At 37.8% G+C, this 23,773-nt stretch overlaps 1 protein-coding gene across 1 annotated transcript; it reads right to left on the bottom strand.

Annotated features, from left to right (window-relative positions):
* Positions 1-901: 901 nt before the first annotated feature.
* On the bottom strand, positions 902-22,044 carry LOC128698974 (syntaxin-6). Its single transcript, XM_053791460.2, has 6 exons — positions 21,179-22,044; positions 17,473-17,544; positions 13,345-13,476; positions 10,712-10,818; positions 7,573-7,667; positions 902-2,210 (listed from the first exon to the last, which is right to left on the bottom strand). The coding sequence occupies exons 1-6, from the start codon at positions 21,542-21,544 to the stop codon at positions 2,134-2,136; spliced, it is 849 nt and encodes a 282-aa protein (XP_053647435.2). The 5' UTR covers positions 21,545-22,044; the 3' UTR covers positions 902-2,133.
* Positions 22,045-23,773: the final 1,729 nt, after the last annotated feature.

Here is a 23,773-nt window from a genome sequence, read left to right as displayed (position 1 = left end):
CAGGGTCACAATGTGGACCTAGACTATATCTAAAACATATTAAAAAATCTACTTCCTAATAAATTACCACATATGGTACTTAAGTTACACTGTACAAACTAGCATATCCAAATAAACCATTCAATATTTTCAATTACAAAATATTTATGCTCTCCTGATAAAGATTTTATAAGCTATGAAGATATTCAAAAATCATTTATATAGCAGAACCCTTTGCCTTTTTGCACATTTTATCACTCAGTTTTCAATATTTATTGATCACAAACATTCAATGGCACACAACTAAGTCATATCTTTTATAAAACAATCCAGTTTATGGGAAGAAAAGAGAGTATAAACCCTATAGGAGACATACAGTGCCTGGGGGATTAGAAGCAATCACATCCAATCTGAGGATAGGTAGAATTCCTTTGGATCAAGTCTCTCTCTCTCTCACCAACATCAAGGCATATCCAATTAGGAAAGTACTTCATTATTATTGTGGAGAGACATAATTCCTTGAAAAGTTGTACGAGAGTACCGAGGCTTAAGGAATGAATCCGGAAATATTTACTCTCAAAATAAGTTTTAAAATGGTACTATTTTACAAGTGATAAAACATAAAATTAAAATTTTTCTTTGGGGGGCAAGGACATTCATATACCTATAAGAGGTTTCAAGGGCTCACATACACCTGCAGCCCAGCCTGGGGCCAGACCTTCTTAACTGCCTGGTTAGCCAGGCTATTTGTGCTAGTGGCCTGGAAACCCACAGCCATCATGACCTGGCTGATTCCACACTTATAGCAGAAAGCTGTTCAATTTCTCAAAAATTTAGCTCTATATTCCAGAAGAATTTCTGACCTATTGGTTCAATGTTTTCCAATTCTTCACATGGCTCTCTACTACAATATTTAAAAATTTAGTTCTTTTTGTGGATACAGTAAAATTCTGTGAAGGGATTCAGGGAAACCAATTAGCCAGACTCGAGTCCTAGAGGTGGGAAGTACAGTACCTGCACTCTAAAGGAGGGGTGGGGATATTTGCTGTTTCGAGGGTCACCTGAGCTGTCATATCTGCGTACCTCTGGCGAGACAGTGATAGTATGAATGATGGTGAAAGCGTTACTTTTTTGGGTCACCCTACTTCAGTAGGAGACAGCCAGTGTGTTAAAAAAAAATTACTACACTGTGTCAAACTTGTATTTATGATTGGAATCAAATTAGTTCAGTCATAAATACAAGCTGGACAGATATTAAAAATTTATGATGGTGTTTTATCACTTGGAACATAATAAAATTTTACATGCAAATTCATTCTTATAAAGTAAAACATTTAAAAAACACTGATCTTTCAACTATCACAATTTCCATGAGCAGTATGATTTGTACAGGGTTAGTGCTGGTTTTTCAATATAATATACATTTCCAGCAATTAAAGATTTGTACAAATTTAGCACTATTAGTGTGATGTGTATTTCCAGAAACATTCCGTAAGTCATAGTTTAATTTTTACCTCGACATACCTAGAAAGCTTAAACCTAATTTAATGGCCTTAAATAGCATCTATTTTTATAAAGCACAATGAACAAAATCTGCTTTCTTTTAGCCACATTAATTAACAGCATAAAATATAATAAATTCACTAGATTTACTTTCTCCAAACAAGCAGTTTGTGATCTGCAGTTGTTTGTTAGTATGCTATATAACAGTAATAGCAATGCTGAGCCCTTGTTCTTCAACTTATAATCCACAGTACTAATGTTTTTATATTACGAAGCCTAGTCCCCCTCAAGGGAGGTGCTTTGGTACTAGTGAGGGATTCTGAATCCAAACAATTGGACTTATCCTGATTACTTCATCCCCTAGGAGTCGCATGATCCCTACAGGTTTTGTACTTCCTCCTGATTAAAATAAATACCAAATTTATTAAGATAATTTTACTGCATTATTTAAATTTTAAATAGCACTTTATCTTCTATTTCTATTTTAAAATCTTTAGCAAAGTATAAATAAAAGTTTTAGGTTAGTACATTCTAAATCTGTGCAAATAACTAGGGTTCTACAGCATTTAAATAAATGCTCAAAATACTTTTGTGTTAGTTTCATACAAACAATAACCTATTTTTTGTATATGTATACCTTTATACATAAATTCAAAGTACAAAGAAAAGGATTAATACTACAGCTAAGACTCCTGAAAGTGCACCAATTGCAGCCCACTGACGTCGATCTGCAATATAAAAACAATTCTGAGGCATAGTCAAAAAACTTAAATATTTATAAATAGGAATTACTACAAGGGACAGTTATAGAGTACACTATACCAAAAGTTCTATAGCATATTCACCTACATTAATTTCAATACTTATTACAGGTCCGCCATCATAAATCCGGCAATGAGACATCCGGTTCCATCAGTTATTCAGCACTAATTTCGGCTAGCATAATTTCAAATTTCCAGAGTCGCCACACCAACCTGCTGCTACTGTTTGGTGGTGCTACTTGCTGCACAAGTCATTCCAATTTCTTTCTCTTCATTTATTGTTATAACCTGCTTACTTATAGCCCTAGCCATAGTTCCAATGAATAAAAGAAATCTTGTTGTGTAAAGCACATACACAGTACATTGTCCATTAAAGATGTGGTGGCTTTGAAGCCAGTCGGTTGCCGTGAGCTTAGTCTCGTGATGCAGGGGAATATGCTTTATTACGCTAATATCAAAACTACAGCTTATTTGCCTATCACAACTGATCTAATATGACATAATAAACAATATAAGTAACATAAAAATGTTAAATACTGCAGAATGAATAATATTTGGCATAATACTGAGCGGTTTGACGGAGGTATGAAGAGGATATACGATACAAGTACCACCCTCCTATCCTTGTCTTACGGCTTATATTAGAGAAAACAGAGTATAGCACAGGGCTAATTGTGATATACACTTGTAATGCACCATAAAACAAACAAAAAAGCTATTTACTCTACATACATTATCATACATAGCAGCATGTGTGTAGACAACCTAGGAAGTTGCAGAGATTGGTGGATGAATTTGGTAGGGTGTGCAAAAGAAGAAAATTAAAAGTGAATACAGGAAAGAGTAAGGTTATGAGGATAACAAAAAGATTAGGTGATGAAAGATTGGATATCAGATTGGAGGGAGAGAGTATGGAGGAGGTGAATGTATTCAGATATTTGGGAGTGGACGTGTCAACGGATGGGTCTATGAAAGATGAGGTGAATCATAGAATTGATGAGGGGAAAAGGGTGAGTGGTGCACTTAGGAGTCTGTGGAGACAAAGAACTTTGTCCTTGGAGGCAAAGAGGGGAATGTATGAGAGTATAGTTTTACCAACGCTCTTATATGGGTGTGAAGCATGGGTGATGAATGTTGCAGCGAGGAGAAGGCTGGAGGCAGTTGAGATGTCATGTCTGAGGGCAATGTGTGGTGTGAATATAATGCAGAGAATTCGTAGTTTGGAAGTTAGGAGGAGGTGCGGGATTACCAAAACTGTTGTCCAGAGGGCTGAGGAAGGGTTGTTGAGGTGGTTCGGACATGTAGAGAGAATGGAGCGAAACAGAGTGACTTCAAGAGTGTATCAGTCTGTAGTGGAAGGAAGGCGGGGTAAGGGTCGGCCTAGGAAAGGTTGGAGGGAGGGGGTAAAGGAGGTTTTGTGTGTGAGGGGCTTGGACTTCCAGCAGGCATGCATGAGCGTGTTTGATAGGAGTCAATGGAGACAAATGGTTTTTAATACTTGACGTGCTGTTGGAGTGTGAGCAAAGTAACATTTATGAAGGGGTTCAGGGAAACCGGCAGGCCGGACTTGAGTCCTGGAGATGGGAAGTACAGTGCCTGCACTCTGAAGGAGGGGTGTTAATGTTGCAGTTTAAAAACTGTAGTGTAAAGCACCCTTCTGGCAAGACAGTGATGGAGTGAATGATGGTGAAAGTTTTTCTTTTTCGGGCCACCCTGCCTTGGTGGGAATCGGCCAGTGTGATAATAAAAAAAATAACCTAGGAAAACCCAAAAAAGTCAGTGACTTATTTTTAGTACCTGGCTTCGGCTTGCCATATATGATTTTTAGTAAACTAAAAATTTGGGCAATGCATGATGGAAAGATGCTTCTTAACATACACCAAAAATGAAAGAAATCGGACAACAAATAACGGAGTTCACTTCTCAGCTATTGGCTGCCCCTTAGCAGTATATTTTCATATGGTTTTTATGGTTGTATTCTTTTTCTGGGGTCTCATTTGATAGGATGGAATATATATTACAGAAATAGATATGATTTTGATTGCTTTCAAGACAAAAAGTACCTTGAAATGTTCGATTCTTGATGTTCAAGAGTAAGCAAACGTCATTATCCAATATGTGTTTGACTGGCCAGTCCAAATTCCAGTACAGTGGATCCTCAGTTATCGACTGTAATCCGTTCCAAAAGCTCGGCCTAAAACCGAAATGGCGAAAAACTGAAATAATATTTCCCATAAGAATTAATGTAAATACAATTAATCTGTTCCAGACAAAAATATTCACAAAAAATATTTTTTTTTTTTAAGAATTAAATCAGTATTACATACATTTATTAAAGACTAATGCTGGTTTCTGGAATGCCTGCTACACTCCCTGAATGCCTGCTACACTTCCTGCATGCCTGCTACCCTTCCTGCATGCCTGCTACACTCCCTGCATGCCTACTACATTCCCTGCATGCCTGCTACACTTCATGCTTAAATTCCATGGCATTTCTCATCTTCTTTACCACAGGAACTTTCTTTGGAGCCATGGTTACTTATTTTGCAGTTGCACTGCAAAAACCCATAAAAAACAATGGAAAACAAGTGAAATGTTTGGATGTATGAGCAGAAGCTTCCTCACACACCAAGAGAGACAGCCATACTGACACGCAAGCGACCCCAGCCGGCAGAGGGACATGTCCGAAACGGCTGATCACCGGAAGCCGAAAAAACAGCCGATCATCGAGCTGGCTGATAAGAGGAACGGTTGATAACCGAGGGTCCACTGTATGCTGTCATGAATGGGTTGACATTACTGTATTTATACAATTATTACAATAGTGCATTAGTCTGCATAACAGTAAATCTTCTATTTTTTTGTGTGAATAAAAATTCCAAATGGTAAGCAAGAGTAATATAAGAGGGGCCTGGAGCCATGACTAATGAGCAGAGAAAATGTTATTTTAGTGCCAGGAATGTCTGCCTTGTTTATTCTGGACACTATTCTGAAATTGGCATCTTTTGAAATTTGTGTGAAATTGGCGAAATTGTCAATCTCTGACCACTTTATTGGGTAGTTGAAATAGGTGAATGGGCGGTTTCTTGTACTCAGTCAGCAGAATAGCAGTAAATTTATTCAGATATACACAAATACAGTTGCATAGAATATCATACATCTGTAACCCATTAAATTTAGTCTGTCCATAATGCCTAGGCACAATAGTGGCTCTCTCTGCACTGCAAATCATTATTGTAATTACACACTGTAAACTCCCTATCTACAACATGTCAATCACATTGTAAACTTGCACAGAAATAAAAATTTGAATTTGAATACATAGCAGCATATGTACAGAGAACCAAGGATAACCCAAAAAAGTCAGACAAAGTGACTTATTTCCAGTACCTGGCTTGGGCTTTCCGTTTATGATTTTTGGTAATTTTTTTTTTCCCAATTGTTTGTTGGGCTATCTTATTGAAACTTGGGCAATGTATGATGGAAAGATGCTTCTTAACGTACACCAAAAGTGAAAAAAATCGGACAATAAATAATGGAGTTCACTTCTCAGCAGTATATTTTTGTATGGTTTTTATGGTTGTATTCTCATTTTTTGGTCTCATTTGATAGAATGGAAGATATATTACAGAAATATATGATTTTGATTGGTTTCACAACGAAAAGTACCTTGAAATTGAGCTCAAAGTAGCGGAAATGTTTGATTTTTGCTGATGTTCAATGATCTTTCTTGTACAAGTCAAGTTGGTTAACTTTATTAAGTGTATTCTAACCTACCACTCTGTAATCTGGCAAACTCAATAATCCGGCACACTACAGGTCCCAATGATGCTGGATTTGTGATGGCAGACCTCTATCTCAAAAATGTTCATATTTCCAAATTACTGAAAAGTGAAGCAAATGTATGTAAAACATAGGCCTAGCAGAGAAGCACCTAATTCACAGTTATGTATGAAGGTCATATAAATGCTATGTACCGACGGGTATTTTACAGCATGTACAATATTTCAGGAAAATCTGTCAGAAATGAGTTTGCAAGACAAACTACCACTGGTGTTACTGAATCTAACAACCACAGCATGCAACTTAGTGAAAATGAAAATAATGGTAAGAAAGAATCTTTCATTGTCTTCATTTCTACTTGTCAGCTTGCACTAACAAGTAGTTGGGCAGTACAGCCCAAAGCTTTCACTTGGCTGAGCACAGGGCTATAGCAAGGCTTCTCTTGATCTCCTTGACTTCATTTTGTCCAACATGCAAATCTTTGTAACTTGAGCAGTTTAGACTATGCAGACCATCCTGGTCAACTATCACTTTGCTGCAAATACTTAATACTCAATATGAATGGGGACAAAAAGATGGAGAACTCCTGCAATACAAAGGGTCTGTGGGTCTAGATGCATATTAGTTGCAGATATTGGAAATGTTAAGAGAAAGTTGCCCGAGTGATGCACACCCACAGCTAAATGGCGAGAGCTCTTGCTTTCAGAGCTTGCATCCTCTGACACTGTACATATGAGGTAGGCTACTAAAAGCAGTTAAGAATATTGAAGCAGAAAATGAGGTTCAGGTTTAGGTATGTAGGAAGGATGGGAACTATATCCCAGTGAAAGTAGTACTTAGACAAGGGATGTGTGATGTCATTGTGGTTACCACATTTATAGATGGGACTGTAAAAGAAGTAATCACTAGGGTGTTGGGAAGGGGTGTGTGACTGAATGCTGATGAGTGATACAGCGTGTGAATTATTCCAGTTGCTCTTTAATGATGACACAGTTCTTTTAGGGGATTCTGAAGGAAAATTATAAAGGCTGGAACAATACATGAATTTGGGAGGGTATGTAACAGGAAATTGAAAGTGAACATATAAAAGAGCAAGGTAATAAGAATAACAAAATCTAGGCAATGATAGACTGAACATCAGATTGGAGGGAGAATGGAAGAATTGAATGTATTTAGATATTTAGGAGTGGACATGTCAGTTATAGCTCATTTGCACAGTAGACTGCTGTGGGTGATCTGTTTTGGTGGATAACACCACTCATTTCATCATATAACAACAACAAACATTTCACTGTACAATTTTCTAGTTCATAATAGAAATTTCATGTCTGAGCCACATTTTAAAAACTTATAGTGCATAAACTCAGACAAAAATGAATAGGATTCAAATAAAAAAAAACTTAAGCATGCTCTATAAGGTCTCTCTCTGTATATTAAATCCCAATGAATATAATACATTTATCACTTACTTTTGTTTCCATCTTCCTTATTTCTATTTTCTTAATGATAAAAATACAGTACAGTAAACTTATACTAAAATACAAACCATTAGACAAGTGCATGACTTTGGCCATTTTACTAAGTGTATTTTCCATTTTGCTCTGAGTGTTCTCCATCTCATGACCAAAATCATCCAACATCCTGCAAGAGTGAAGTAATGTATGTAAAAATTATCATGCAAATACATTTTGCATTTCATTTCTCTTTCTCTTAAAACATTGGGTACTTGGAGATTAGGTGCCTATACATAACAATGCATAGAGGTAGCAAAATTGCCAAGCTATCCTTACATCTGTTCAGCCTTTACTTCAATATTTACTGTATACCTGTGATATACTTATGACCAGTTTCAAGGGTAACAAGTGTAAAGGGACCAAGACTTTTCAATACCCTCCCTTCATATATAAGGGAAATTACCAAGAGATCCATCTTCCAAAGCGAACTTGATAAGTTCCTCGAGTCAGTTCCTGATCAGCTGGGTTGGTGCCTGCATATACAGGAGTATGCTGCTAGCACCAACAGCTTGACTGCTCGGACCTACTAGGATGCCTGGTGAGAGAACAGGCAGGCACAGTGACAATGATCCCTGAAATCAACATGTGGATTTTCACGTCTGTAACTACACTTCCTTGTTGACTACTTGGTTAATCAAACTGTTGCTGTTAGCAGCTTGCAAACCTACACAACTATCACACCCTGGCTATATATTACGTACTTGCAACAGGTAGTGGTCCGGTTTCTTCTTGAAAACTAGTTCTTTTATTCCAGCAATGGTTTACCTACATCTGTAGCAGACATGCTCCTTATTCGCACACTATGCTAGATGTTAAATGGAAGGACCCACATGTGATAAATTCCCACCAAAATAAGCAGAAATAAAATTTATAGCTTTCAAACATTTTAATTATGCAGTTTTAAATTAAAAAATTGCTATACAAAACAACCTAATGGTATTGTTTCCAGGATTTACCAATTGTATCCATGTCTTAAATAACTATGTTTCCTAACAGAAACTGACCATATATTTACCATTACTGTGATGTGATGATTGATGTTATTAATTCCAACAATTTCTACAGTGGGGCTAGTAATGCCTTCTCCTGTATAAATTACTAAATTTAAAAAGAAAATCGAAAGTTTTTTTTTTTTTAGGTCACCCTGCCTTGGTGGGATATAGCCGGTTTGTTGCAAAAAATAAAAAAAAAACCTTTACAGTACCACCAGTCTATTAACCCTTTCAGGGTTTTGGACGCACTAGTACTGCTTACGCACCAGGGTTTTTGACGTACTAGTATGCCTAAATTCTAGCGCCCTCAAATCTAGTGAGAGAAAGCTGGTAGGCCTACATATGAAAGAATGGGTCTATGTGGTCAGTGTGCACAGTACATGTATAAAAAAAAATCCTGCAGCACACAGTGCGTAATGAGAAAAAAAAAACTTTGTGTTTTTGGATTAAAACCGACTTTGCATTGTATTTTCGTATGGTAGTTATTGTTGTATTCTAGTTTTCCTGGTCTGATTTTATAGAATGGAAGACATATTACAGAAATTGAGATGATTTTGACTGGTTTAACAATGAAAAGTACCTTGAAATTGAGCTCAAAGTAGCAGAAATGTTCGATTTTTACCAAAGTTCAAAAGTAAACAAATCATGCTACGCGTCCAATACATGTCAACTGGTGAGTCTAATATTCTTTCACAAGTGCGCTGATATTATTTATACCATTTCTACACTAATGCAGTAGTCTGCATAACTGTAAATTTTCTATTTTTTGTGAGAATAAAAATTCAAAGTGGAAAGCAGAAGAATGTAAGAGGGTCGTGGGGACGTGACTAATGAACAGAGGAAATGTTATTTTAGTGCCAGGAATGTCTTTCTTGTTTATTCTGGGCCCTATTTGGAAATTGGTAACTTTTGAAATTTGTGTGAAATTGGCAAAATTGCTAAATTCTGACTTTATTGGATAGTTGAAATCGGTAAATGGGTGGTTTCTTGTACTCATTCGATAGAAAAAAAATGGAGTTCTAGCGAAATAGTTATGATTTTTGTCGACTAGTACAGTGGAATTGGCCGAAAATAGGGCTCAAAGTGGGCAAAATCGCCGATGCGTAAACATCGTCTAGACCGCTAACTTCGCGAGAGCATAATTCCGTAAGTTTTACTTCAAATTTCATACTTTTGGTGTCATTATGATCAGGAAAAGATTCTCTATCTTTTCATAAGAAAAACTAATTTTTTTTTTTGAAAATTTGGCGACCCTGAGAACAAGTCTCAGAGAGGGCCTGGCAACCCTGAAAAGGTTAAAGGTTATTGTATACCTCTCCTTTCTCAGTTCAACCTTGTGGTGTCACCTGAGCTGATCATTAGTCCCCTCTGCCCTCTTCTGTCACCCAGCTGTAAATACAATCTCTCCTCACTTAGCGACATACTCATTTACCAATACCTCAGACTTACGATGGGCTCTCTGACCAGTATTTATACCTAAATAATGTATATTAGAGCTGATTTCCTCTATTCTGTTTATTTCAATATACAGTACAATACTGTATAAACATTTAATAATATACCAGAAATGTTATAAATGGTGCAAAGGTAACATTAAAAAAAAAAAAATATTAAAGATGGTTGACACAAACCCATGTGGTCTTAGGAACAGAACTCCATCGTTAAGTGAGGAGAGGCTGTACTCATTCATTCTCTTCTCTTCTCTCCTCCCTGTACTTTATATTGTACTGTTCTACTACTGTTATTCACTCATACTTGAGTGTGAAATATGGTTGAAATATCTCATATTTATTTCTTTAAACCATGTATTGGATATTACAATGGATAGTCAAGTATTATATTTTCTAATAAACTTTATTTCATATTAAGATTTTTATATTTCATTAAAACTTCTTGTTACTGGCAAGACCATATTGAATTATATATATTTTTTTTATTATTTTTCTTTTTTTTTTTTACCATATTTCTGGTGTTCTAACAAACTTCAACTTTACAGTACTGTATATTTTTTTTACCCTTTCTCTTCACTCCCTAAACATATACTGTATAAAGTAAAATCTTCACTGTAACTTCCACACAAGTTTAATGCAATTTTGACAAAATATTGGTACATTTATAGTAATTATTTATGTACCAATGTACATATAATAAGAAAGACTAATGAGAAGACATCACTTACACAGCTTGCTCATCGACCTCTTGGCCAATTTGACGTGACATGTTCTTGAGAGTCCCCATTGATGATGCTATCTGGTCAAGCTGCCCATCTTGCTGGTTCATAATCATCTGCAGTACATAAAAAATGAAAAGAAAAATTTAAGTGCAGCAGACATTTTATTTCCCAACATTCATTTAACGTGAATCACTTAAACATGTTTTCTTTTTTTAGTATAAATAAGCCCTCGCCTAGGTAGTAGGTTGGTAAACAGCAACTGCCCAGGGAGGTACTACCGTCCTGCCAAGTGAGTGTACAACGAAAGCCTGTAATTGTTTTACACGATGGTAGGATTGCTGGCGTCCTTTTTTCTGTCTCATAAACTTGCAAGATTTCAAGTACGTCTTGCTACTTCTACTTACACTTAGGTCACACTACACATACATGTACAAGCATATATATACACACACCCCTCTGGGTTTTCTGCTATTTTCTTTCTAGTTCTTGTTTATTTCCTCTTACCTCCATGGGGAAGTGGAACAGAATTCTTCCTCCGTAAGCCACGCGTGTTGTAAGAGATGACTAAAATGCCAGGAGCAAGGGGCTAGTAACCCCTTCTCCTGTATATATATTACTAAATGTTAAAGGAGAAACTTTCATTTTTCCTTTTGGGCCACCCCGCCTCGGTGGGATACGGCTGATGTGTTGAAAGAAAGAAAGAATAAGCCCTCACTTAAAGATACATCAATTGGCTGAACCCAGTAACATGTACCAAGCTATGTAAATTTTTGATCACAAATAAAAAATAAAAATCAAATCTCTGTATAAATTAAAGTCATTCACTGCTAAGTGGCAATACCGCATTTCAGAGAAGAGAGATTCTAGGCTCAATTTACACACAGCAAAACCCATTTTTCTATAGACTACCATGTTACAGTATAAGTACTGATAAGTTTTAAGAACAAATTATAATATATTTTTCCTAGTAAATCCCAACTTGCTTGGAGAAATGATGTGTGATGAATGCCAAGGCCAATCTACATGTCTGTAACCTCTTATATGCCAATTTGGGATCATCTAGATATTTTGTAAATACACCACCATAAGAATAGCCAAGCAGTGCCTGAGTTAAGAGTAGCTACTTCCAAGTAATGATAGTGTGAAAAAAGGTGGAAGTGTTTCTTTTTTGGGTCACCTGCCCTCAGTGGGAAATAGCCAATGTGTTAAAAAAAAAAAATCCCAGTAAAAGAACTTTTTACACAACACAACCTAAAATAACCTAACCCTTACTCCATCACTGGAAGCAGAGAAGTCATGCATGACAAAAATAAATGTACTATTTTTGCTGATATCTCCCAATATAATAATTTGCACAAGAAATACCTATTCTGTGGTGTACTAAGGGTGTATGTATTGTAAGTATAAAGTAATGCTCCAGTTCCACCAAGCAGGAGTCACAAACTGTGTCCCACTGTTCCTGTATTAGTCTTACTTTAAATATTTTTATTATTATTTTTTTTTTTATTTTAACACGTCAGCCGTTTCCCACCATGGCAGGGTGACCCCCCCCCCCAAAAAAAAAGATAAACCCAAAAGGAAAGAAAAAACTTTCATCATCATTCAACACTTTCACCATCATAAAATTGGTCAACAAAAACATATTGTATCATGTCAACAGTACTCGGTGAATACCATATACGTACAACATATTCACAGGATAATATGAAATTAGTGTACATTCACACAAAGGAAACGTCCATAAGATGGACTAATAGGGGAAAAGGGGTATCTGTTTCAGTAGAAATAAGTCACATTGGAAGTTTCAATTAAGCAGATGTAGTCTGCTTAATCAATCAACTACTGGACACCAAAATGCCCAATGAAGTGTATTTAGCCTGCTATACTGATGGACTACCAGACATACTAAGAATAAAGTAGAGTACAATATTACAAGACAGTAGTGTACAGTACGGCTGTACCTATACCTGCAAAGCAAGAGTTAAATGTACTTTTAACTGTACTCTACAGTATGTAGAGTACAGTATTTTTCTAAACTTTTCTAGTAGACAGTTAAGCTTAATTCAAATTTTTACTTAATAGTCAAGGTCACACACCTACTGGCATTTTTACTTGCTTAATTAAGAGGCCACTGTTTATTAAACTGTACATGGTACTTTTATAGAGTAGTATTGTACTGTAATGTAAAAACACTACGTCCAAGGAATATTGGAGACGAAATGATGATGGATGGTATATAACAGCATACACTGACAATAACAAACTGATGTGGGCTGAGACACGGGCTCTGCTACCCAGGAACAGTGAAAATGGATGTGTCTAGGACGAAGCCTGTGCTATAATGGACACACTTGCAATTAAGAGAGTTGGTCCATTTTATTAAGGGTACAACTTTACTGGACAGCCATGGGATACATTGGATTTGGTCCACCTCTGGCTATTTAAATTGCACACCCCAATAAATGGATATATATATACTAGTCTGTGTGTGGTCAAATTTTCTGTTTTAGTTATTATCTTATTTATCAAGGATTTACTGTGGCACCACGTTTTTCACTTTCAGTTCTATTAGAAAATACAGACTTAAAATAATGCTTCTAGTAGTGTATAACAAAATAAAAAACAAGCATAGAACGCACCTGTTGCTGAGCAAGAGTTCTTTCAATAAATTCACTATTAGGACTTTCTGCCTCATTGACGAGGCGGCTGTAGCGTGTAGCTCCATGGGTCACTACCTGAGGCATCTTGAGTGGGCTGTTATCATCCACTGGCTGTAACAACAAAAATTAGGTTACTATTCAATAAGCTTAAATAAACAACTGGCTAATACAGTGAACCCTCTGTTATCGGCTGTTCCGCTTATCAGCCAACTCGCTTATCGGCCGGTTTTTCAGCTTCCAGTTATTGGTTGTTATTTTGCTTATCGGCCGTATTGGACGCTTATCAGCCGGCGACGCTCGTGCATTCCTGAGTCAGTGTAGCTGTGTCGCTGGCTGAGTGAGGAATCTTCTGCTCATTCATCCAAACATTTTGCTATAAATCAATGTTTTTCTTTGTTATTTATTAATGCAGCTGTGAAATAAGTAAGCATGGCCCCCAAAGAAAGTTCCTAGTAAAGTTCCTGTGGTAAAGAAATTGAGAAACACGATGGAATTTAAGAGAGAAGTGATTGAAAAATTTGAGAGTGGTATGCGAGTGTTGGAACTTTGCCAGGATGTATGTGAAAAACAAATCTACCATCACTTCCATCCTGGCAAAGAAATAACAAATCAAGAAAGCTGATATTGTGAAAGAAGTAAATGTGATAACGAAACAAGTGCTTCTGTTAGTGAATTTAGGGCCAGCAAAGGCTGGTCTGAGAGACTTAAGAAGCACAGTGGCATACACAGTGTGGTAAGGCATGGAGAGGCTGAAAGTTCTGATAAATGTTTGGTTGAAAAATCTGTGCAAGATTTCAAGGGGTACGTAGAGGCTAAAGGATTCCTCCCCCAACAAGTGTTCATTTGTTATGAAACAGGCCTGTTTTGTAAGAAAATGCCAAAGAGGACCTACATTATGCAGAATGAAAAGGCCCTGCCTGGACACAAGTCTATGAAAGACAGGATTATTCTTTTGTTCTGTGCTAATGCTAGTGGGGATTTCAAAGTGAAGCTTTTACTGGTGTATCACTCTGAAAATCCCATAGTGTTCAAGAAACACAATGTTTTCAAGAGTAAATTGTGTGTGATGTGGAGGGCTTACAATAATACATGGGTCACAAGGCAAATTTTCAAAGAGTGGGTGAATGATGTATTTGACCTGAGTGTGAAAAAATACCTCCTGGAACATAAATTGCCACTCAAGTGCCTACTGGTACTGGACAATGCTCCTGCTCATCCTCCAAACTTGGTAGACCTATTGTCTGTAGAATTCTGTCTCATCCAGCCCATGGACCAGCAGGCAATTTCTAACTTCAAAAAACTGTACACCAAAGCAATGTTTCAAAGGTGCTTTGAAGTGACCTCGGACACAGATTTGACCCTAAGAGAGTTCTTGAGGAATCACTTCAATATCCTCCACTGCATAAGCCTTATAGGTAAGGCTTGGGAGGGAGTGACTTCCAGAACTTTTAACTCTGCTTGGAGAAAACTGTGGCCAAAATGTCTCCAAGAGAGGGATTCTGAAGGGTTTGGGGCTGAACCTGAGGACCCTATGCCTGTTGTGGAATCCATTGTATCACTGGGCAAGTCCATAGGGTTGGAGGTTAGTGGTGAGGATGTGGAAGAGTTGGTGGAGGACCACAGGGAAGAGCTAACCACTGAAGAGCTGCAAGAGTTTCATCTGGAACAGCAACAGACCACAGCTCAGAAACTTGCTTCAGAGGAGGAGGAAGAAGAAGTGAAGGAGGTGCCGCCTTCAGAGATTAAGGAGATTTGTGCAATATGGACTAGGGTGCAAGCTGACCAAGTTGAAAGAAGCTACATCTGTAACAGGTTCAGTGACAGAACCTTGTCCCACTTCTGGGAAATCTTAGAGAGACACCAGAAATAGAGCTCTCTGGACAGATATTTTGTGTGACAGGGGTCCAGTGACTCTCAAGCTGGTCCTAGCGGCATTAAAAGACAAAGAAGGGAAGTAACCCCAGATAGGGCTTTGATACCTGAAGTCCTTATGGAGGGGGATTCCCTTTCCAAACAAACTCTCCTCCCTATCCTTCGTAAGCCAACAACAGTCTTCAATAAAGGTATGTAATACTGATTTAATTCTTCATGTACAGTATTTATTTTATTAGTTCTCATTGTTTTGTGTATGTAAAACTATAATTAATCTCTAAAAAATTTATTTTTTTGTGAATATTTTTGGGTGTCTGGAACAGATTAATTGTATTTACATTAATTCTTAGGGGAATAATTATTTTGGTTATCGGCCATTTTGGTTCTAGGCCGGCCTACTGGAACGGATTACGGCAGATAACCGAGGGTCCACTGTATACATTAAGAAATAAGGAATAGATACAAAAATATTTCACAAAACAAGTTTAGAAGTGCAGAAGAAAGATTGAAAAGAAAAAGGATGTGGTGCTAGGAAAGCACTAAACCTGTAGGGATCATACATGAGTAAGGGAATGATAGGCAATCAGGTTCAATCCAAGGAGGACAGCTCTAATTCCTTGGATCACTACTCCTTCACTAGCATAAAGACACCCCTTTTCTTGAAAGGAGAATACAGTGGACCTCTGGTATTCGATATTAATCCGTTCCTGAGAACTCATCGAATACCGATAATATCGAAAACCGAATCAATTTTCCTCATAAGAAATAATGAAAATCAAATTAATCCGTGCAAGACACCCAAAAGTATGAAAAAAAAATTTTACTACATGAAATATTAAGTTTAATGCAATAGAATAATTACAATAACAATAAAATAATTGACACTTACCTTTAATTAATGAAGATCTGGTGATGATTGATGGGATGGAAGGAGGGGAGAGGTGTTAGTGTTTAGAAGGGGAATCCCCTTCCATTAGGACTTGAGGTAGCAAGTCCTTTTCCAGGGTTACTTCCCTTCTTCTTTTAATGCCACTAGGACCAGCTTGCGAGTCACTGGACCTCTGTCGCACAACAAATCTGTCCATAGAGCTCTGTACCTCCCGTTCCTTTACGATTTGTCTAAAATGGGCCACAACATTGTCATTGTAATAGCTGTGTTAGGGTGATTTTCATCCATAAAGGTTTGCACTTCAACCCACTGTGCACACATTTCCTTAATTTTTGAAGTAGGCACAATGTATTCCACAACTGGTATAGGCTTCTCAGGGTTAGCCCCAAACCCTTCAAAATCTTTCTTAATTTCCATACTAATTCTCAGGGTTGGCACTAATCCACAGGGTTGGCACTAGAAGCTTTCTTGGGGCCCATGGTGACTTATTTTGCAGAAACAAGCACCAAACACAGTGATAATATGGATAATATGGAATGTACCGAATGTATCCTTAGATGCGCGCACACTGGCTGGCTTGTAAACACTGGCACACAAGGGGCAGTTCAGGCCACATGTGGACAGGTCTCGTACGAATCGTATCGAATACCGAGGAAATTTTTTTGCGATATAATGCATCGAATACCAGATTTATCGAATACCAATGCCATCGAATACCGGGGGTCCACTGTATGTCTGTCATTTTTCATGTTTTTCACATTATGTACTGCAAATATTTCAAAATCAACACATTACAAGTATACTACTTTATGTAAACACTTTAATAATGATGACTGCTTTATCCAGATTCAACATTATTTATTGTATACATTTAATTCTACAGGTGTCCTAAGATGCAAGATGTGAAAATACCTATATTAAATTATGCTAATAACTATGCTACAAGGCCAAAAACCAGAAAGATAAATGAAGAATTCATAACTCTAGCATATCAGTAAAAGCTGAAGAAACTACAATGTGGAACATACAATATTCTCCCTTCAAGGATGGGTAGATATCTTGAGGTTGCTAAAAGGCTCTGGATTTCAAGTAATTGGACCTACCCACCCCTTTCTCAAATTAAACCTGATTGCTTACCTCCCCCCTCCCCCCTCATTATTTCCCCAGGAGCTTTGTAACAATTAGAGTTTTAGCACAATAAAAAAAATAAATAATGCTATACACAGTCTACATAGAATAAAGATAACGAGATAATCATTTGCCAAAAACATTTTTATATTGTACGATAGTCTAAAATATAGAAGTGAGGAATATAAAACATAACATATATCATGAGTAATATTTACCACTTCTTCTGGAATCTGTCTTGCTGTAACGTCTCTGTCCTTCTTCGTTAAGTTGAGACGTTCTTTCATGGACTGGAAAAGAAAGGAAAAAATAGTACCATCAGTAATACAGTACTTAACGTTTTTTTTAATGCAGTCTATTCTAATGTTTACTCAAACTGGGTCAGAAAAAAGGAAGAAGACACTGAAGACGAGAAGACAAAATGATACAAGAAAATGTTCTAAGCCACATTTACCACTCTCTAACTTTGATTTACAGAGAGTAGACACACTAAATAATGTGAGTAAGGGTTCGATATATCCAGAGTAATATTAAACAACCAACCAGTATCTGCATTGCTAAGATCACTAACAGAGTTTATGTTGGACATGTACACAGTTAGGATGATAGTGTGATATTTTAGTGAGAGTCAGTCTAGAAAGTGTGACAGCTAGGGTCATGTGTCTCGATACAATTCATTCTCGCACTACAGTGATACACTTGCAGTTCTGAACGTTTCTTACTCTTGTTGCTCAGCCACCGTGTTGCACAATGTTGCTGCCTTTTTCAAATTGCTTTTCTAATATCTATTTTTATAGGTTTATGCAACTTATCCTAAAGTAAAGAAAACAGTACAATAATTTTTAAGTTTACATGGAGTGTTCAAAAATTAATACTGCAAATCAAGTAAAAATAAACCTAGGATTGTAAAATGAAGATAGGTTGGTGGATGAGATGCAGACCAGAATTTTGTATCTGAGTGCCCCAGGAAACTGCATGGTTATGCTTAATGTAAGGTGGGAGGGTCAGGAGCAGCACCCATGCAACGTAAGTTTTTTTTTACTTTCGCCGAAGATCGTTTGTAAAAGGAGGTCGACATTGAATTGTATGCATAATTCTTTTTATCTTGCAGTCTGCTCAGTGGGTCTCCATTTTCTATTCATGGATTAAGTCTTGATCGCCTTTATATATCACTTGTGTTATTGTATGTTATAACTGGTTAAATTTCCTCAATAAAAAAAAAAATTAACCCAGTCAAACCTGAATAACGTACATTAAGAAATGTAAGAATCTGACAGTTTTAGGACAGGTTGATACCTAAGTGTGAAATGATGGTGTCGTGAAGTGTACAGAATTCGTGAAGTTACACACTGTATACATTATTATTATTATTCCTCAGAGAGCACTGGTAGACTGTATAAAAATAAAGTATTGTGATGTGCTACCGTGAGCAATGTAATTTGTCATGCAAGGAGGATTTAGTACTATAGTGTGTAGTCAGTGTTATGACTGATATTTAATGCAGCAGCTAATAGTATCCAGCAGTGTCTGGCAGTGAAGTGGTATAGTGTCTGGCAGTGAAGTGGTATAGTGTCTGGCAGTGAAGTGGTATAGTGTCTGGCAGAGAAGTGGTATAGTGTCTGGCAGAGAAGTGGTATAGTGTCTGGCAGATAAGTGGTATAGTGTCTGGCAGAGAAGTGGTATAGTGTCTGGCAGAGAAGTGGTATAGTGTCTGGCAGAGAAGTGGTATAGTGTCTGGCAGAGAAGTGGTATAGTGTCTGGCAGTGAAGTGGTATAGTGTCTGGCAGTGAAGTGGTATAGTGTCTGGCAGTGAAGTGGTATAGTGTTTGGCAGAGAAGTGGTAAAGTGTCTGACAGAAAAGTGGTACAGTGTCTGGCAGAGAAGTGGTACACTGTCTGGCAGAGAAGTGGTACAGTGTGTGGCAGAGAAGCGGTATAGTGTCTGGCAGAGAAGTGGTATAGTGTCTGGCAAAGAAGTGGTATAGTGTCTGGCAGAGAAGTGGTATAGTGTCTGGCAGAGAAGTGGTACAGTGTCTGGCAGAGAAGTGGTATAGTGTCTGACAACAAAGTGGTACAATGTCTGGTAAAGAAGTGGTACAGTACACAACAGCGTGCGAGGTGTACGTGGCATCAAGGAACCTCCCGTCCTTGATGTCCTCCCCGTCTTTGAATCAAATCTGAATGTCTCCCAATTCCCCAGGCGTTACATAAGAACATAAGAAAGAACACTGCAGCAGGCCTACTGACCCATGCGAAGCAGGTCCATGCCACCCCTCCCCGGACTAGAACAATGACCACCTAGTCAGGGCACTTCCACTTAATGAAGGAGCACGGCACCAGACCTGGTAGCCCAAGCTAGTCAGGTCCACCTCACACCCACTCATGTATTTATCCAACCTATTTTTAAAACTACACAACGTATTAGCATCTATGACGGTACTCGAGAGTTTGTTCCACTCATCCACAACTCTATTACCAAACCAGTGCTTTCCTATATCCTTCCTGAATCTGAACTTTTCCAACTTGAAGCCATTGCTGCGAGTCGTGTCTTGGCTGGATATTTTCATCACGCTATTTACATCCCCTTTATTTATTCCTGTTTTCCATTTATACACCTCAATCATATCCCCCCTAATTCTACGCCTTTCTAGAGAGTGCAGATTCAGGGTTCTCAGTCTATCCTCATAGGGAAGATTTTCGATACATGGGATCAATTTTGTCATCCTCCTCTGTACGTTTTCCAGTGCATTTATATCCATTCAGCAATATGGCGCCCAGAACTGTGCAGCATTATCTAAATGAGGCCTAACTAAGGATATATAGAGTTGAAGAACAACCCATACTGGTTTTAATGCTCTCTATGAAAGTAATAATAATAATGTATGTAATGCAAATAGTCTGCAATTTTTTATAGCTCTTAAGCTCAATGTAATTCTATATTGTCAGGTCAACGAAAGTTAGAGACGGACAGGTGACAGGACCTGTCCTGAAGAGTCTAGAAAATATGACAAATAAAGGTTACATTACATCTTAGGACGAAGAGTCAAGTTTTGGAGCTTATGAAGAATAAAAATGCACAATACCGTGACTGGAACAATACACAAATAACCCGCACGTACGAGAGGGAAACTTATGACAACGTTGTAAGTTTCTTTCTCATATGTGCGGGTTATTTGTGCTTTTGAGGCTCTGAACATCCCAGGAAGGATACAGGACATGTGTAACGTGAGCTGTGTGCAGCCCATGGCCGGGCTCAGAGAGTAGATAATAAATTTTCGAAACTCTTCAAAGGTATAAGGCATATAAGTGTACCGGTGTGCAGTCTCGCACTTACTTCCACATCACTTTACCACAGTAAAAGCACAGCCACAATTAGGTGAATACATTTCCCTTGGGAAGGAAGAATAATTTATTATATTCATGAGGGAGCAATAAACTCATAAGTGTTATACAGCGTCTGGGGAGAATGTGAGGCCATCAGGATCGATCCGAGGAAGAGGAAGGCAAGTAAAATACCTTGGATCAAAAGCTCCTCAATGGCGTCAAGAAACCTCCTTTGAGGGAAAGGTAGAGGATAGTGAATATACAGTAGGACCTTACATTCCGGAAGGAAGTTATTACTCACAGAAAACTTGATACTACGTCCTTCAGTACTGTCGTCAATAAGAAGGCAGCTATATATACAGTACACTCATACACACTAAAACTCATAGACTAAAATTAACCCTCAGAACTAAAAACAACCACTTACACAAGAAAAAAAATATCACAAAGTTTAAATAACTCGTAACAATAAAAAATGAATAGTTAACATCGAGAGAGTTGCCCTGAATTTCCCTGACGTCCCTATAAGTACTCGAATTATGAAAACCGTAAGTTACATGAAAAGGCTTCCTCGAGAGGAAAGTAGAAGAGAGTGACATACCTTAACCTCCTCCTTGGTGTGTTCGATGAAGGTCCTCCTCGCCGCTAGCTCGCCGCCATCAATCTTGAACTTTCTGGGATTCTTCTCCACAATACGTGGGCACTCAGAGTTAAGGAAGACTAACATAAAGGCATAAAGGAGCGCCGCAGCAGCCACATATAGTGACAGCTCTAGTTCTACCTGCAGCAGCAGCTGGTACACCAGCCGAGGAATGGGAGGAGGGGAAGGTGGTTCTGACGACCCCCACTCCCAGGGGGGGTCGTCCATTCTGGGCAAGGGGCTCCTACCCCCGCGGAGGACTCCAGGGGGCCCAGGACAAGGGGTTACAGGAAGCAACTCCACGTAAATGATAAATGGATTGGACATGGAGAGGAAAACTTTCTACATGAATGAATAGGAAAAGTGAAACTGTGTTACAGCTAAAGTTTGACTGAAGCCCAGAGATGCCAGTTTACTTTAATGTCACGTCAAGAGATGAAGACGGAGTAGGAGATACAGCTGGTATAGAGTAGCTTATGTGCTGCCTACATCATGATTTACTTCAAGACAGAAAACCAAGCTACGCTATCTGGAACCATTATTATCCCACAGGCTGACCATTATTAAGTTAAGGGAGGCTAAGCCAGGTACAGGAAAAACTGATAAATATTATGAAAGAATGAAGTTAGTCAATGTGTAGGAGGGAAAGGGTACGAGAAAGGAGTAACAAACCAAAACAGAAGTGTCACACACTTCTTACGATGCCTGACCATGCTGAGGGTACACGCAACATGCATGTCATACATGCCATACTGAAGGACCCATTACATCGGAGATTGTGCTCATGAAGTATCACAAGATAATAAATATAGGAGATACTAAACACACACTGGTTTTGTTGATGATAGTGGTTTGCTCGTCAGGAAGCAGGACAAGTGTCTCTTGACAAGGGTCGTCACCAGATGATGACCACGCAAGTGGTTAAACGTCCGCTTGTGCAGCGAAGCTAGGTTCTACACTCCTTTTAAAAACAAGGATCTGCGCATAGTAATTTCCCAAAATGTGTATAGCTTATTTTACAATTAACGAGTTTCACCTTTACCCACGGCTACCCTCGTTGTTTTCCACCATCAAGTTACACCCCCAAAATCACAAACTTTTGTCAAATGTTTTTATTCTTTTCTCTTAAAAAAATACAGATTCCAACACCATTTCAGTCTCACTGGTTTTCACTATGTGACTTCTCTTTGATCTTTCTAGCGCTGACGTCTTCCAAGGTCACTTGAGTTAACTTCAACTGGAAAAGTTGTATGATGCTTATAAACATTACAAATCAGTAAGGCCACACGACGTAGATTTTATCAATAATAGCCAGAATTTGCTCGTATATTTTGTCTGTAAATATGTACAAATGCTTTAAATTATAACTGGTCAGTAGTTGAAGCTTTCATTCATAATGCTGTAAAAATATACATGGTGAATAAACGTTTTATAAAACAAAATAATTATAATTGGGATTACATTCTTACACATAAGAGGAAATGTAGATCATATTCTTACAGTTCATAAATCATTCGATAGTGCATTCTTACCGTTTATAAAAGAATCAAATATGATAATAGTATACAATACCGACAAGCTGAAAAGTAAGACATGTGCAACAGTTAGGTATCTTTATTCCGGGACGTTTTGCCTGCACAGTAGACTTCTTCAGTCGAATACAGAGGAGGCTGTAGAAGTAGTAGAGGTGTGTCGACGATATGATCAGTCCATCGCCCTTGAAGATGTAGTTTTGAGGTGGTCAGTCCCTCAGCCTGGAGACAAAGTTTTGCTCCATAGTCTGAAACATTGTTCCAGACTAAGGGGATAAACTAACTGGTGCACATGTGTCTTATTTATCATAAAATAACTGAGGTTATATTCCGAGAGTTCCCAAAATAATCAAAATTATAATCCTTCCGGTCACATACAAATCGTATTCAACCACATCAAACATTTTTATATAAATAGGATTAAATATTAAATAGTATGTCTGACTGGGTAATGAAAAATAATTCCTGATATAGTTCCTGACTATGGAACTGAACTTCTCCAGGCTGAGGGACTGACAACCTCAAATCTACGACTTCAAGGGTGATGGACTGATTACATCGTCTTCACATCTCTACTGTTCCTGCCTATTTTCTGTATTCGACTGAAGAAGCCTACTGCGTAGGCGAAACGTTTCTGAATAAAGTTACCTAACTGTTGCCTACGTGTCTTACCTACCAAAAATATTCTAATAATTTTTATGCTTACAGTATATGGTTATTTAATAATTAAAAATACACCAATCAAACATACAAGTAAAGCAGTCTATATTTTTCTCTTCTTGTGCAACTCCCAAATATTTATATTGCTTGTGATACGAACTGTGATAATTATTAAAATTTGAATTTCATGGAAAAACATACATATGCAAAGCAATTATAATATTTATCCATCGTTACAATGAATTTAGTTGATAGGTAGTCATGTATGCATCCACTGTCCATGTGGTACACCTGTAGTTGCCAAAAATATGATCAACTGAATGACTACACCAACAAACGCGAAGCTGGAATCTAAGGTTAGCGT

This window comes from Cherax quadricarinatus, chromosome 55 (assembly GCF_038502225.1).
Source record: "Cherax quadricarinatus isolate ZL_2023a chromosome 55, ASM3850222v1, whole genome shotgun sequence".
In the NCBI taxonomy this organism is placed as follows: Eukaryota; Metazoa; Arthropoda; class Malacostraca; order Decapoda; family Parastacidae; genus Cherax; species Cherax quadricarinatus.
The sequence above is the reverse complement of the archived record's forward strand: the minus strand, read 5'-3'. Positions and strand labels throughout refer to the sequence as shown.